Source organism: Anomalospiza imberbis, chromosome 5 (assembly GCF_031753505.1).
Source record: "Anomalospiza imberbis isolate Cuckoo-Finch-1a 21T00152 chromosome 5, ASM3175350v1, whole genome shotgun sequence".
Lineage (NCBI taxonomy): Eukaryota > Metazoa > Chordata > Aves > Passeriformes > Viduidae > Anomalospiza > Anomalospiza imberbis.
Genome location: NC_089685.1, coordinates 66,003,735 through 66,019,881, shown reverse-complemented (window position 1 = coordinate 66,019,881; position 16,147 = coordinate 66,003,735). Strand labels below are relative to the sequence as shown.

The 16,147-nt window shown below is 33.9% G+C and overlaps 1 protein-coding gene across 3 annotated transcripts in view; it reads left to right on the top strand.

Moving 5' to 3' along the window:
- Positions 1-16,147, top strand: part of CFAP54 (cilia and flagella associated protein 54) — a 100,701-nt gene that overhangs the window by 57,022 nt on the left and 27,532 nt on the right. For 2 of the 3 annotated variants that reach the window (XM_068191677.1, XM_068191678.1), the window contains 13 exons: positions 350-464; positions 1,027-1,179; positions 1,703-1,900; positions 2,784-2,871; positions 3,309-3,515; positions 4,964-5,030; positions 6,853-7,035; positions 9,508-9,594; positions 10,585-10,707; positions 11,601-11,654; positions 12,967-13,183; positions 13,522-13,616; positions 15,181-15,350. In XM_068191677.1, the coding sequence (XP_068047778.1) occupies positions 350-464; positions 1,027-1,179; positions 1,703-1,900; positions 2,784-2,871; positions 3,309-3,515; positions 4,964-5,030; positions 6,853-7,035; positions 9,508-9,594; positions 10,585-10,707; positions 11,601-11,654; positions 12,967-13,183; positions 13,522-13,616; positions 15,181-15,350 (1,757 nt within the window). The remainder of the gene's footprint in view (positions 1-349; positions 465-1,026; positions 1,180-1,702; positions 1,901-2,783; positions 2,872-3,308; positions 3,516-4,963; positions 5,031-6,852; positions 7,036-9,507; positions 9,595-10,584; positions 10,708-11,600; positions 11,655-12,966; positions 13,184-13,521; positions 13,617-15,180; positions 15,351-16,147) is intronic. The other variant, XM_068191676.1, reaches the window with a different exon arrangement.

Sequence of the window (16,147 nt, the reverse complement as noted above, 5' to 3'; positions counted from 1 at the left end):
TGTCCTTTAGGCATGCTTAGGTGACAGGCTCTGTGCAAGCATGCATTCATCTGGAGAATAAAAGGTGGAATATTTGCAGAACATCAAGGAGTTGCTAGGAATTATGGCAAATATCAAATAAGAGACAAGTTTAGTGCAGTAACTTCGAAACACTTATATCCAGTATTTAGGTGTGAATATTTCACCTCTTGATGACAAGAATACTAGTTATGGGCCACTGGTGTCTTTCTTAATTAGTCCTCTTTTTATTTTGTCATACAACTGAGTATATAGATATTTAACTGTAAGAACCAAATGTTTATTTTTCTTAATATTATTCAGTTCTCATGAAACAAATCCTGCTTTTTAGATGAGCTGCAGAAACTACATAGGGTACAAATTACAGCTGCCTATTGCTCGTTCTGTCAGTAAAGGAGTTTTTCCTGGATGCTTTTTCAATCCTCCAACGAATAATGATTCTACAGGTCAGAGCACAATTCAGTATTGTGTGTTCTCTTTTCTCCCAGAGTTTGTCTTTGTTTTATGCTGAATTTTTTTAAAATTCTGCTTCCTTTCCTTATCATAGTCTTCCACTTGTCCTACAATTTGTCTTTTGTTATAAACGGAGCTTCAAATTTTTGTCTTCAAATTCTTGTTCTTGATATTTTGGATGGATTATAATGTTGTCAAGAGCCTTCAAAATATATTTAGACTATGTCTGAAAGCAGAGGAAAGCAGGTGCCAAATAGCCTATTGCCTTTGAGGCAGTTTGGTGGTCTTGATCTTATTTTCTCTTGTTATTTTTGGATATCCAGCAATATACCCAAAAGTTAGTGTGAATCAGCACTGTTATTGACAGAATTAATGTTTCTAGTGGTTAATAATTTGCTTGTTAATTCATAAAGCAACAGGAAAAAAAGAGGAATATTTTAATATTCTTTAGTTTAAAAGTTGTGAAAATGTTCAAACATGTTTTACAGGGTGATTTACTAAAAATATTTATTTATAAATTACAATTTTTTCTCCATAATTTTTAACTCCGTTTAGATCACAATCAAGCAAAAGCCCTAGTTTGTGTGCCTCTTGATGTGAATGATACACTGAAATGTTTTAAAGAAACTTTAGAAAAATCTAAATATCAAAGCAGAGCACTGAGACACAGCAGGAAACTACTTTCATTGTTTCTTGCACATACACAAGGTGAGTGATTCACTGAAGTGTTTTGCCTTTAATAAAGTGTATACAGTTAAAATAGCAAAGAGTGAAAGGAACAGATTTTTCTAAATTCAAGTTTTAGTAACTGAGAATTAGAAAAAATACAGAATATTAAGTTAAATTTGAAGTTCTGTAAGCACAAGCTCTAAGCCTGATTTCCTATGATTTGTCTAATAGTTGGATGATTTTTTTTTTTTTTTTAATGTAGCTATGTCACCTGTCTGTCTGCAGCCATACCTCTGTCATAGGACCATAGGACTGACTGGTAGATCTTCCCAAGTTTCTTTTCTCTAACAGAGCCCATACCTTTTGGTTACAGTGACCAATGAATTATGTCCAACATGTTTAATTAGGAGACACACAGAATTAGAACATAGGAAACCAAATGGAAATAGGGTACACAGCAATTTTATATTTGTTTGATTAACATTGTTTGGAAATATTTGGTGTGCTAGAAATAGTATAATACTTTTCCAAACTGATCATATAAATCACTTTTCTAATCTAGAAAATGCTGGAAGAGCAATCAGCAGTCATATATCTTCAAGCAGAAAGCTGAAATTTAGCATGGTAGATGAAGTGATATTTCTACCGACACCGTGTGACCTTTCTCAAGAAAAATATAATTTCTCCAGTATGGTTGAGAGTAGACCAATACCAAAGTCACAGCTTTCAGTAGTTGTCTCTTCCTATGAACAAACAATAGGTAATTTTTTCATAAATTTCTGCTTACAGATAAAAAGTAACAACATTCTACCTGTGTTTATATATGTTTATTCCATTGTTATTTTTCATCTGTCAGACAGCTGTAGCTATCTGAAGGCTGGTTTCCAGGAATGTACAACCTTCTTCCTCTTGATTGAGAAAATCTGCATTAGATCCTAAACAAGCCTCTAGTTGGTTCATAATTGCTATGGTTATCTCATTTTATGAAAAAGCATTGTTACAGAAGTGTTATGCTGATTAATCCCCAGTTCAGAATTTGATACAATGTTTAGCAGATTGATTTTAATTCCATGACAGTTCTTTTTCCTAGCAAACAGACTTGAGATTCTGTGCATTTGGATATGTGACCTAGTAACTTGGCTTCCATCTTACATTCTGGTATGGCTTTACTCGCGCAGTCACAGCTCCTCACTACTACCTGTTTTTGCTGTATGGCTAAACAGGCCAAGTGTAGTAGGTCTAACAGATGCTCTAAGTGGTTTTTCTTGCAGCACGGGTTCCAAAAATGAGTCTGTGAGAGTGCTACTGTGCTGTATGCAGGCAGAGTTGCTTAGCAGGGCCAATGACCTGCTTTCCAGTTTATCTTCTGAACAGGAAGAAATTTGAGAGGTCTGAAAAAACAAAATAACAAAAGATTATGTAAAACGGTCCATATATCTTATTTTTGCTTTCAAAGTTAGTTGAAATAAGAAATGGTACATTTGAAGGTAAAATCTACAAGACCAATAAATGTAAAAAAGAATATTTGTGCATTGAAATACATGTGAATTCGTGTCTACTCATGCCAGATTTTTTCAAGGTTCAGTAACCGTTTTAATGATATGACAATGTGTTTTTTTTAATTGATTAAAAATAAATTACAGGAATCCTTGAAATGAGTAACCAGAGAGACCTCAAGGTACAGGCTCTACATGAACTTGGAAATCTTCACTTTTATGCTGGAAATAAAAGGTACATAGTTACTGGATTTAAAAAGAGCACAATTTCATTTTTAAATTGTCAGTCCTGTGCCTCTCAAATGTCTTGTAAGTTCTTGTGCTGTCCACTAGTCCATATAATTTCCTTCATCTGACTTACTGTTAGCTATATTTTGAGAGGGCTTTTTCCTATACATTGTTTCTTTTTCTTAGCTACCTAATTGCCATTAAGCAAATTTATGATACGATTTTGTGTTTTTAAGAGGTAATGTCTATGGCTTGATGATTTGAGTCCCAATAAGTCTCTTGACCAGGAATGGTCTCTCTTTTTTTTGTGTTGTAGAAACTGTATTTCAGTTTTTTGACCCAATCAGAATTAGTTAAATCTCAGGCAATAAAGGAAAAATGAAGCAAGTCTTATCTTCCACCTTGGAAAATGTCAGCAATATGATGGTATTTTTTATGTTACAGAGCTGCTTTTAAATACTGGTGTCAATCCCTTGATGAAACACTTGACATTGCTGATGCTCTTAACACCTGGCAAGAATTAAGTTTTCCAAAAGATGCTACAGACTGCTTTGCAGTTGGAATATCAACTGATATGAGTCAGAAATTTCTCTCTCAGGCTGGAGCTTGGGGTTGTTTACATGCAGCAGTCCTAGTGGCTAAGATAGCTCAGTAAGTATCTTACCCATATATGTATTTCTGTCGTATTTTAAACAAATTGCCCATCCAAGATATGAGGCAACTTCAAATTAATTAAAAAACAATAATGAGTTATTATAAAAAGGACTCATCAAAAGCAGAGTAATTTTTCCTTTCAGGGAGAAATTTGCTTCTTTGGAGAATATTGTTTTTCCCTTTTCTAGAGTGCTCATCTTTGATCATAAATGCAGCTGTATGTTATATGGAGAGATCATTAAAAGAAAACAAAATGATAAAAAGTCATAAGTGTGAGGATTTTACAGTCATATTGATTTTCAATCAAAATACCACATTTCCCAAGTTACTGCACATATTAAATATTAATATATCTTGAGGTCAGATTTACTGCCTGTAAATCGAACTGTTCCTCGATGTATTGTACAAAATATAAATCTAGAAGTACCCAAGACAGCATTAAATGACCTTAGAAACATTATAACCATGAAAGGGCTGAGTTTCATCCTTTAGTAAATTGCCTTACCTGTGAAGCAGTTTGTATTAATAGCATTGTAAAATGTCTATAAGTCAAGGTAGCTTTGCAAGTACTAGCATGGGTATTTCAGATTGAAGTGGTATTGCCATACTTAGAATTAGCACCCAAAAGGAAAAGGAGTGAGCTTAACTTGATTATGAATGACAGCTCTTCTAATTCCGAGCTGTGGTTCAGTCTCAGGTCCAATTAGGTGAGACCAAGTCCCTAGGTGCTTTTACAGGTGTTTGTGGCACCTATTTGCTGCACTGGATACTGTCCATTTGCTGCTAATTCATCCATTCCAAATCCGGGCAGGATTTGGAGGGAGCTGTCCTCCTGGCTTCTCCCTCAGGCAGTTCTTTTGTGTTTAGACATGACTTGGACTGTTAAACATCTTTCTCTTTATTGCTCTTTGTACAGCAACTTAGTCATAGGCTGTGAGGTGCAGATTAAGGGATTCCAATATTGAAGTAAAGACAAAATAGGACTGTTAATCATAGGACTACCCTGCTACCAGGATGGTGTAACACTCTGGTGAGGTACTGTGTGGGAATCATTGCATTTGGCTAGACACCTGCCATGTTAAACTCCATGTGTTAGTTATCTTAGGCTTCCTTTATGGAAAGAAATACACTTTAAAGTGCGAGTTGCCTAATCTGCTTTATCTTTTTAGTTTTGTATGAGATGGAGTTTGCACTTAGATTGCTTGTGTTTCTCCTGTAAGTTTGAAGATAATCTAGACAACTCCTTTTGTCTAGGTATGTCTTCGGTCAAAAACTTCTTTGCATGGTGTGGCTGGGCACCTATTTAAAAACAAGCAGTTGTTTTCCAGTAGGAAAAACATCTAGGTTGTGTTAGTATTATTATCACATTAGACTAAAAACCCAAGGATTTCAGTAATTTATATTGATGGGTACATTCGTATTTCTTATTATTTGTTGTGCTTTAGGTATATAACAACATCAAAGATGAGATTAAGAACAAAATACTGCTATTTTTCTGCTATACTTTTTAAGGTAAGGATGCAATTTCAGTTCATATTCATGAAGTTAAAAAATTGCTTCTAAAATGACCCTCTGTTAAAATAATTCTCTTCTTGTTTTGGTTGTAAAGGAAAAATGGAGATCAGAGGTAGTTGACAATTTATGCATATTAGATACAATGTTTTTAATCTTTGTTTTTTGACATTATTTCTGTATTATAGCCTAAAAATTATCACTTCAATAGGAGGCTAGAGTGTCTCAGAGAAAAAATACTGGAAAAGGAAGATGACTAAAACATTTGATAGTCAAATATATTTTTATTCTCTTGAAGTATTCTGCTCAGGAAGAGCTGTATGGCATCAACAACAGCAGAGTGCTTTCTTTTAGATCTGTAGAGTCTTCACAGATTGTCTTAAATTTTCAACCAAAAAAAAAGCACAGCCTCTTTATAAAAAAAGAAATTTTTGAATATGTTGTAGCACTGAAAAATATTTTGTAATACTAAAATCTGAACTCTATAATAAGTTTGCTCTAAAACCAGAGGATATTAAAAATTATCCAGTTTCACATAGAAAGAAAATAAGATCATTAAAATTAGGTTTGCAGACTATCAGAAAAAAGACCTGTAGAGAAAAATCATAACATTTCAGTTTACTTTTAAATGGAAGTTAAGATGCCAGTATCAAAAGTAGTATAGAAAAATATCTGCAAGTATCCTGCCAGTTATACTCTACTGGGATCAATGATTACTTATCCCAGTGCAGCTTCAGGGAGTTATCTGGCTTCCTCCAAAACCAAGCAATGACACTGTCTGGTATCTTGTGTCGTGATTGTGACTGTGAAACCTGTCCTAGGCCGCATTGGAAAACTCCTTAAGTTCACCAAAGGGAGAACAAGTTGAAGAAACAAAAGTAAAGGAGAACTTTTACTTGCTTCTAGCACTGTAATTGCTGAACAGTCACAAAGCTGAACAATGGTCATTCCTCTTGTCGACAGAAATGGCAGCAAGCATTGGTTCCAGTTGTATAACAGTAGAAATAATTATGACTTGACTGAAGTGGGTCTGATATTAATTGGGATAGAAGCAGCTAGCAGGGTGATTTTCTTGAAAAATATAATCAATTACTGTCACTGTACTGCAAGAAGTTCAAGCCATAATTTGTTCCTTGAATTGGAAAGCTTTTATAACCTTGTTTAAATTCCACCTCTGGTATAGGCTTTAGGCTTGTTAATATCTCAGATCTGAGTGTAAATGCGAATTTCTCTAGCATATCATTGCTAATTATACCAAAATAAACACAATTGGGAAGGAATGTCCAACATCAGATACAATGTTAGCATTCTTCCCTTTTTAAGAGAGAACATTTAAATTATTTCCTTGAATTTCATATTAGTTTTAGTTATATGATTTAAGCTGTGCTAGCTGACCTAGTTAAAGGTGAAGCTAGAGTGAAATGAGCTTTGAACTGGCTTTAAAGTCAGCAACTCTCCCAAAAATTATTAAATTTCATGTTAGCTTTAAGTTAAATGATTTAAGCTGCACTAGCTAATAAGCTGCAGTATCTGACCTAGTTAAAGATGGAACTAGCTTTTAACTGGCCGTAAAGTCAGCAACTCTCCCAGAAACAATGGGAGACATACTGTCCTCAGACTATTTACAGCTTGTTTATTTCTCCATCAACTTCACACATAAAACATTTTCTCTAAAAATGTATTGGATATTGTGGCTGGAAACAGCAGAATAATTAGACATTGATGGAGTTGTGTTTGTGAAGTCATTTATGAGTTGGAGTTTATGGTGTCTCACTAATACTTGTACACCTTTTCACAAATAATTCATTGTTATTACTTTCAGACCCTGTTTAGAGCTTCTCTTCCACATCCAACGTCTGACTGTGACTTTGTACAATATGAAACAAATATTCTTATTCCTGGTATTGACCTGTTCTCTGATCGCTACAGAGCTGATATCTCTACTGTAGTTGCAAGTCTGAATTTCATTATGCTTGAACTACATTGTGCAAAACAAAATTTAATAGTAAGTATTATTTTTATGATCTGGAAATTATTTTTAAGACACCTGGTCTTACTTTCTTGTGTGGGTGTACTTATGAGATTCCTCAGAACTTCTAGCAAAATACCCCTATGGCTAGGTTCTGTGGCATTTAAAATAAGGTATAGCTTGCTGCATACAAGTTTTAGAAAACACAGGATTTGTTTTTATTCTGGAAGATGACAACACATGGTTCATTTAGCTTAGGCATTTTAGAGGAAATTTTCTATTACATGCTACTTAAAATACACTCTACAGAAAAATACTTTAAATGCAGTATGTCCAGAATGCTTTCAATACTTCAGCTTCCAGTAGATAAAAATCCCTTCTGCCTTTCTCCTTTTCATGTTCTCTTATTCCTCTGTATGAAGTGTTTCTATAACTTCACTCCTATGCTGGTCATATTCCTATTTCCTCCATTTAACGGCTGACCATTTCCACTTTAATCCAGCTTCCTTCAAAGGTGCAGTGCTGTACATTAGAATAAATACATTGAATTGATTACTGGTACTGAAAAAGGTGCAATACTCTCTCTTTTCTAATTTAGTTCTGTATGCTTCAATAGAATTTCCTGTCAGGTGATTATTTTATACCTCTGTAAATCAAGCATGACAGAAAACTCTCCATCTGAAAAAGTAGATAGATTTTTCCTCTTTTGATGAGTTGAATCGACTCATGACAAGGTCCTGCAAGTGGCAGAGCCAGTGCCAGGGAAGGGAAAAGATTGCAGGGCTGGCAGCAAGGACTAACAAAGGTTAGGAGGTAGAGATGGAAGAGGAGTTAGACAGGAGAAGGCAGAAAGATGTTACACCTTTCTTGTCAGTAAGCCATTTGTTGGATTGATTTCTTTTAGAACTTCAGGCTAACTCCCATTGTTGCTTTTTCCCACCCTGCACTGCTGGAGTTCATTTTGTTATTTAGCTTTGTGTAACTGTCCTTGCTATGGGAGATCCAGTAAAATCCAGGAGCAGACAATTACCTGGAGACAGAGGCACTTCATTTGACTGCTTGCTTCACATGGCCATGCACATCTTTGATTCTTTCTGCGCTTTTGCCAGCAGAATATAGATCCAGTTCATGGATCATGGTCAAAGCAATTGCACTTTTAGCTGAATGAGAGCTTTATTTCCCCTGAATGCTTATTGTGTGGGAATGTTTTGGATGGTGGGTGCTAAGTTGATTTGACACTTAAATCAAAATACATCAAGATTCAAGTTTTATTAAAAATAAAACTTCAAAGACTAATTTTGTTGAACTACTTCAAATATCAGTAGGAAACTCTATGGGTACAATTAAAACTTTTGCCTCAAGCGTTTGTAATCCAAATTCAGAAGTATTAAGCTACATTATGAAAACTTAAAGTGAATTTGACAAAAATCCAACAATGCTGTTAGCATTTTCTAAGCTTGGGGACATTTTAAAGTGAAGAAAAATGTGAAAGCTGAACAGTAATTAAATTTTGGAAGTTCTTTCATTTTCAATAAACACATAAATCTGTTAGGAAAGAATCTGCTTTTTCTGAAATATTGTATAACAATAGATCACAGAACCATAGAATGTTTAGGTTTGGAAGGGACATTTAAAGATCATCCCTGCTAAGGGCAAGGATTTCTCCCGCTAGACCAGGTTGCTCAACACCTCATCCAGCCTGGCCTTGAACACTTGTGTGGTTGGGCATCCACAAGTTCACAGGTAACCTGCTCCAGTGTCTCACCACCCTCGCAGTAAAGAACTTCCTCCTATTATCTACACCTAAATTTCCCTTCTTTCACTTTGTACCCATTACTCCTTGTCCTATCACTAACAGTTCCTGATGAAGAGTCCCTCTCCAGCTTCCCTGTAGACCCCCTTCAGATACTGGAGGGATATACAATGTCTCTATACTTTAACTGAGCTCAGTTTTAAAATGTGTTTTTGTTAGTTGTCCCTACAAAAACAATTAAATTTAAAATGAATGTAAATAAATCTGTCAGTAAGTCTCATCACCATCCACTTTATTTTACAAGTGGTAAAATTTCACTTAGTTGCAGGACTTCATTGTGCTTATTTTAAAAAGTGTACAGAATTCTATTCTTCTGTTAGTTGTATTGAGAAAAATATGGCATCTAAATGCAGGCAGTTTTAGAAATCCCTTTTATCAACCTGTTTCTGGTAGGTTTACTCAGCAATGATGTGGTAAAATACCCCACCTTGAACACAGAGAATAATTTGGACAAACTTCATATCCTACATTGTGAATCACATATAAGGTAGTATCAGGGGTTAGCTTTAGCGAGCTGAAGAACTTTTTAATGCATTAATCTTTAAGAAAGTATAAGAGAAGTAGTGATGGTGTGTGATGGTCAAAGCAGTAATCTTATATTATCTATACACTTTTAAAATGTAATTGCAATGTGTATTTCCATAATTGTACCCTATATGATGTTTATAGCTGCATGACCTTCTATTTTGCTACAGATTTTACCTCTTTTCACATTATACCAATATATTGTATCTGAGATTTGTAAGGAGCCAGCTAAATGCATTGAAGGAAGAATCCTCAAGGTAATCAAATAAACTTTCTTTTTCTCAAAACACATTGTATTTCAAATAAGCTTTTCAATTCTTTTTTTAATGTAAGCAATTTAATATTCATGTATTTCTACTATGAGAAGTAATGCTTTGAAGTTCAGCTGTTGCTTAGCCTTTCTTAGCACGGCAGATGGTAGGGGTACTATCTAAATGCAATTATTATTTATAGTCTCAATTTTAGTAGCATGCAGAGCTATTTAAAAAGTTTTACTGTTAATTTCCTACATATGCTGTTGAGTACTTCCATAAATTCTTTCTACTCTCTGTTTAATGAAGAAGAGCTTTCCTTTCTTTGGTCCAGACTTCTCACTTGGTATTTTTTGTCTTGTTCCACTTTTCTTTTAAATGTTTTCTTAAGTGCAAAACATGAATGACTATTTTCCCCCCAAATGTTCACTTCTGGATTTTTTCCTACTGTCATGGTAGAACAAGGTTCCATGAAATCTAGGAACAGATTTTTGTCTTTTCACTAATGTTCACCTTTTGTTGTTGTTTAAATAATTTGAGAGTTTTGGGGTTTTTTTAAGGCATCTACCTATCAAGAGTTATTACAAGTATTACGAGTCAATGTGATATTGGTTTTAGATAATTTCAGGAAATGTTGATATGGGTTAGGTAGAGTAGCTGAGCACTGCAAGACTAAGATGAGTAAAATCTATGAATTAGAGTTTGATAAGGGGCTGATCTTGGACAGCCAGTCAAACCTCTTACCAGATGAAGCAAGTTCTTTCCCTTTGTCAGAAGTAACTTTCAAAAGAATTTTTTTTTTTTAAAGGGAAAGACCCATTTTTGAAATTATTTACTATAATATGTAAAATATTTCTTTCCATTGAAGATCATTCTCCATCAATGTACTATTCTGGTAGCCAAATCTATTTGAAAATTACCTTTAAATACATTTTATTTTGAGCAAAAAGAATAATGAATAACATTCAAATCCAAGGCTATGTTATTTTTTCATAGATTAAAGTACTTACAGATATAGGATTTTTTACGGAGGCCTTTCATGAGTTGTCTTTGCTTATTTCGGGAGAGCGAATTCCATGGAAAATACCAGCAGGATACAGATATACTGAACAAATGCAGGTAAACACCAGAAAAGTATGAGATTGAGCTGTAACAATCCATTTTTTTCATTAAACTGAACATACTCCACATCTGCAAGTTGTTACATGTTCCGAAGAAATTCCTAAATTTCTTTCAATAGATGAATCAAATAGTAGACTTTGAATGACATTAAAATTTCTCACTAAACAGCAGGAACAGAAACCAATTTTGAAACATGTTTTATATACTGAGTACTGTAAATACTACTGTAGAAAAAACAATATGTGATTTCATATGCAGGCATGAAGAATATGGATAAAGCTGACATGGGGTCTTGGGCCCTGGGGAGGGTGGGGGAGCCTCAGGAGATGCTGGGCCATAAGAGCTATTGCTGCCCACAGAGCCTTGAATTCACAGCACCCCAGGTCAGTTTGATTTTCCCTCTATCTGGTCACTAATGTGCTACAAGGGTTGGAAGCTGTTAACAATTGACCTGGACTCTTGTCTTACTGTGAGCATACCTGTGCAGGCAGATCAGGTTGTTGGGTAAGCCTCCCCCATAACCATCCTTTCCCTGTTTCCCAAGCACGTACCAAAAGAAGCTAATGATTTAATCCTGGATGAATGTAATCAAGGTCTACCTTATCTGAGTGGTGCTTTTGGGTAGGTGACATGACAAAAGACTTCTGGACAGAGCACCAGGTGAAATTCAGCATGAGCAGTAGGAAAAATATTGCAATAAAAGAGTTGTCAAGCATTGGACAAACTTCATGTTTGTTTCCTTTACTCTGTGTTACAGACAGTGAAGCAGAGGAAATTGAGTTTAATGAGCTGATTTGAAGGGAAATTTCTCTCCTTCCACCTCTGTTAATTCATTGGTTTTATACTCATATTGTAACACGTTGCTTTCTTCGGTTTTTTCCATTTTACAGGCCTTACAGAAATTTGATTCCTCAGCATCTCTCATGACTGCTACAAATTTGCAGGTAAAAAAAACCTGAAAGAGGTAAATGTTTTATGCTATACATAAATATTTATTTCTCTGTCTTAAGAGAAAATATCCTTGTTATTATTTAAAAAGTCCAGTAAAGAGAAGACATATTCTTCTCAATGGATTAATATTTCCTAAATCTTAAATTTTATGACTGACCTCTCAAGGGAAGAGCAACTACCGTTGTCACCATTTTTCAGATGGGAGATCTAGCGTGTACAAATCTGTGGCTTTTCTGTGCAAAACACACTAATGGGAGTATTCAGACTTTGTTGTGATATGGAAGGTCTGGTGTTTATCCTGCTAAAATATTGAGCGTGTCAGGCTTTTAATGTTTTAATTTCTATCAGTCAGAATTGTCTTGATAGATTTGTCCTAATTCAGATGGGGGTTGAAGTCTGTTTCTGGGGGGAAAAAAAATTAATTGTGACTCTATAAACCAGTGTCTAAACAGTCCTTTTCTCATTTTAATTAAAATCACCTACTTACCACTAACTTCTTTTGTGTTTTTAAGTTTTAATAATTTCCTTTTATTAACCTTCTCATAGATCCATTGAGCTGGTAGGGGTAAATGGTTGCAGAATTTGAGAAAGTTGTACCGTTAAAACAAATTGGTAAATTACAACCCCTACCTTTTCCCCTCCACTTTTCTCTCATGTTTACAGTAAGCTTCTGTGTATCCTACAACAGTTGGTATTACAGAATGGAAATGAGAAGTGTATCTTGACAGCTTTTGATCTCACTGGTTTCTGATTTATTTTGAAGTTGTGCGTTAGCTTGAGCTTTTGATTTGTACACTTCACAGTATATGTGATGCTGTTACTGGTCTCATGATCTTGCAAATCTGTGTAGACTTTCAACTTCTAAATTTATTAATCTAAAGTGAGACTATTAAACTCGTGATAAAACAAGGATGCTATATTGAATGGCAACGAGTCTATGAAATATGCTAAAATTATGTGATACAGAATTTTTTCCTTTCTTTACAGCAGACTTTTCTTTGAGTTGAAATTTTTGAACTACAGATTCACCTACAATGCAGAAAACTAGAACTTGCAGAGATAATAGCTATAACTTCATAGATGCACCTTCTGCTGTCAAACCAGACTCTGGGGCTGTAGCAAGTGCTACTAAGGGGTGAAGTTTGGAAAAAAACCCTACTCGCTCATAATAAATGAGAATATTACTAATATTATTCACGTTAATTGTTGATTTGTGTCATTATTAATAGAAACAGAATATGTCCTGAACAAGAAAAATGTAAAATGTGTAATTTCAAATAATCCCAATTATTAACCTTCTTGTAGGTACTGGAAGAAACATTTAATTGGAATCTGTCTTTAACAGTGATGCCACTATGCAGCCAAGAAATTATGAATAAATTAACCTTAGCCAAAATGCATCTCATAATTTCTCTTGCTGCCACAATAAATAATATACCTGAAAAAGTTGAAAAAATGGTATATTCTGTTGACAACAACCGCTTGCCAGAGCCAAGCAAAACAACAGCATCAAATCTAAAAGGTAATTATAAGGACGGTGCAAAAGTTTATTTATATTGTTTCAAGCATTTTTTTAACTTTTTAACTGCATCTGACTTAATATGTCACATTATGAACAATATTAACTTTAAGTGTTGCTGAAAAATTCAGTCATTATTGAAATAAGCAGTAAGACTTGTTAAGGTTCTTTTATTAGTCTTCTATTATTCTCCTACTACTATTATTATTATTAATTAGTTACATTATTACTTATTTTGATGTTGAAAGTCCCAGTTGTAAGTAGAGAGAAAAGGACTATGTTCTTCCAATTACTGAGAATGCATCTGTTAGCTGAAATTTTATCCGCAATGTATTTGACAGTTGATGCTGATCGGGATTCAAGACAACAAGAACAAAGAGACAGAATGGTGCATCTCGTTGACTGTAAAGACGAATTAAATATGGCCATGCTGAAGGTAATTTTGATTTTTAGGAGAAAAGGATTAAGAAAATACAGATTGATCAAAAAAAATTGCTAATGCCTTCAATGTAACAGAAATTATGATGAGAGGATGGTATGAAAAAGGAGACTAAAAATTTCTGTTTCCAATTTGACTGTAGTCTTACTAGCTGTGCCCGACGTGTTCACGATTTGGTGCAATCATTTTTCATTTTTGGTGCATCATATTTCAAATGGTGGGAAATATTTCCACAATCGGATCTCAGTATGACTATTTCAGCATGAAAGGTAAAGACAATGGGATTTCAAGATAAAATCTTGAAATCTCCTTTCAGAAGGTTCAGTCTGTAGAACATGTCAGAGACTCTTTGATGGGGCAATATGCTATACAAATAAAAAACCATTCTCTACCATTCTCATATGTGAAATATATCAAATTTTTCATGTAGCTCTTTCTGCTACTTTATTTTGAAGAAAACATACCACAGCTTATTAGCTTCTTTGTTTGAAGGGGTTTTGTTTAGTTGGATTTTGTTTTGTTTAATTGTAAACTTTATGCTTGTCAGTTTCACATCACAAAAAGACCAAAATTAAGGGCTGACAAATTCTTTATTCAGAGGGTCCTTCCACTTTGGAAGTATCTACTTTTGGCCATTGTTACAAACAAACTAATACAAAAAGTACGTCTGGAGAAGGGAGGATGATTTTGTATGGCAGTTGGTATAGGTCATACACTAGAAACTTGAGTTTTATTATAATTTGAAAATAGCACCTTGAAAATAACTAAAATAGAAATGTTGACTTTAATTGAATAGGGCTTATTTAAGAGGCACAATATATTTCTTACTCTTATTTTTTCTTTAACTATTCTATTATTTTGGAGGAGTTTTTATGTTTTGGGATTTTTGTGATTTTTTTTAAGTCGAGCTCTGAATTTTAATCAAGTAATGTATTGGATGATACAAACCTTTAAATTAATTTTTAATTCTGCTGAAAGCTCCACAATTGAGATTTAATTTAAAATTAACTTCTTTTTAGATGTGTTTTTTACAGCTTCCTACAGATTTTTTGATCAGAAAGACTGTAAATTATAATTGAACTTTGAGGGTACATACTGCACACAAGGATGTAAAAATATAGCAAATAAAGAAAGAAATACTTATTTTGACAGCTTTAATGTTGTTTTTAATATTGTATTTATTGTTTAAAATTACTAAGCATAGTAAGAAGTATAGTATAACATTATCAAGTATAGCTAATATTTAAAGACTGGGAAATTAATGAATAGCATTGCTAAGCCTCAAAATATGGATTTAAGCATGCATGGCAATAGTACAGACACAGTTAAGATGTTGCTGATTTAAACACATACAGGTCTAATCTAACTAAACACACCAGAATTCTGAAAACCTGACAAAATCAGAATTACCCACCCCACCCCATTTATAGAAAAGGCATATTGCACTTAAGTTGATTTATTTTAGGATGCAGTGATAGCTGGCTATACAGAAAAAAAAATTCTAAAGAAAATTTTTGTTTCTTTGCTTTTTAAAATCATACAACCCTGTGTTCTTCTCTAGGGGATTTTATTGACAGAAGCTGGAGAAAGTCTGAGCTATCTTGTACAGGACATACAGGAAAAATATGATGGGGACATATCTCGATATTCTGTGGAAGATTTAGAGGCTCTTATTGAGGCCAAACTTGAACTTGCTGCTATTTCTCAGCAAAGGCATCAAGCAGCTCTCAGGTAATACTATGAACAGCCTTATCTTGCACAGCCTTCACCACAGTGATTAAAAAATAATTTCTTTATTACTACATCAATATTGCAAATCTCAGTAGTTATCAATAACAACTCCATTAGTATATTTACAAATGTAAGATACAGAGGCGTTTAATTTTTTTATTATTGCTTTATTTTGCTTTTTAAAAGTTGATCAGTTAAAAGACCAGATATTCAGTCGCCCCAGACAATCAGTTACGATTTCTCTGTGAGATGTTTTTGTCATAAAATGTTGTATAAAAACAAAGAAAAAGTTGCAATCTTCATGATTTTGGTTAAAGTCTGGATATGTTAGACCATGCGTGTTCTTATAATTTTAAATTGTACAACAGAATACTAATTGTATCTCTGAACTACTGAATTCTACTTTGTTCTAGAATGCCCTGTATTTCTGTCCTAAAGGAACATTTCTTCTTGATACACTTATTAGTTTCAAATTAAAATGTCAACATTATTTTTTTTAAATTACAGTGATTAAAAAGCATTGAAGTAAACATTAAAAAAAGAGATTTTAACGGCATTGTTTAGCAGCATGTTGTTAGTTATAGTGTCTAAAATATTGTTCTGTTATCTCTGTGGCTGATTTATCTCTATATATCTGCCTGATATTTTCTCCAAATTAACATTCCCGAATTCTGTGATTTGGTTTTTTTTTTTTTTTTTTTTTTTTTGGGTTTTTTTTTTTTTGAGATTCTGATTTCTTTTGGAGAATTTAATGAAGTTACAATTTTAACATCCTTGGAGTACAGTGGACATACAGA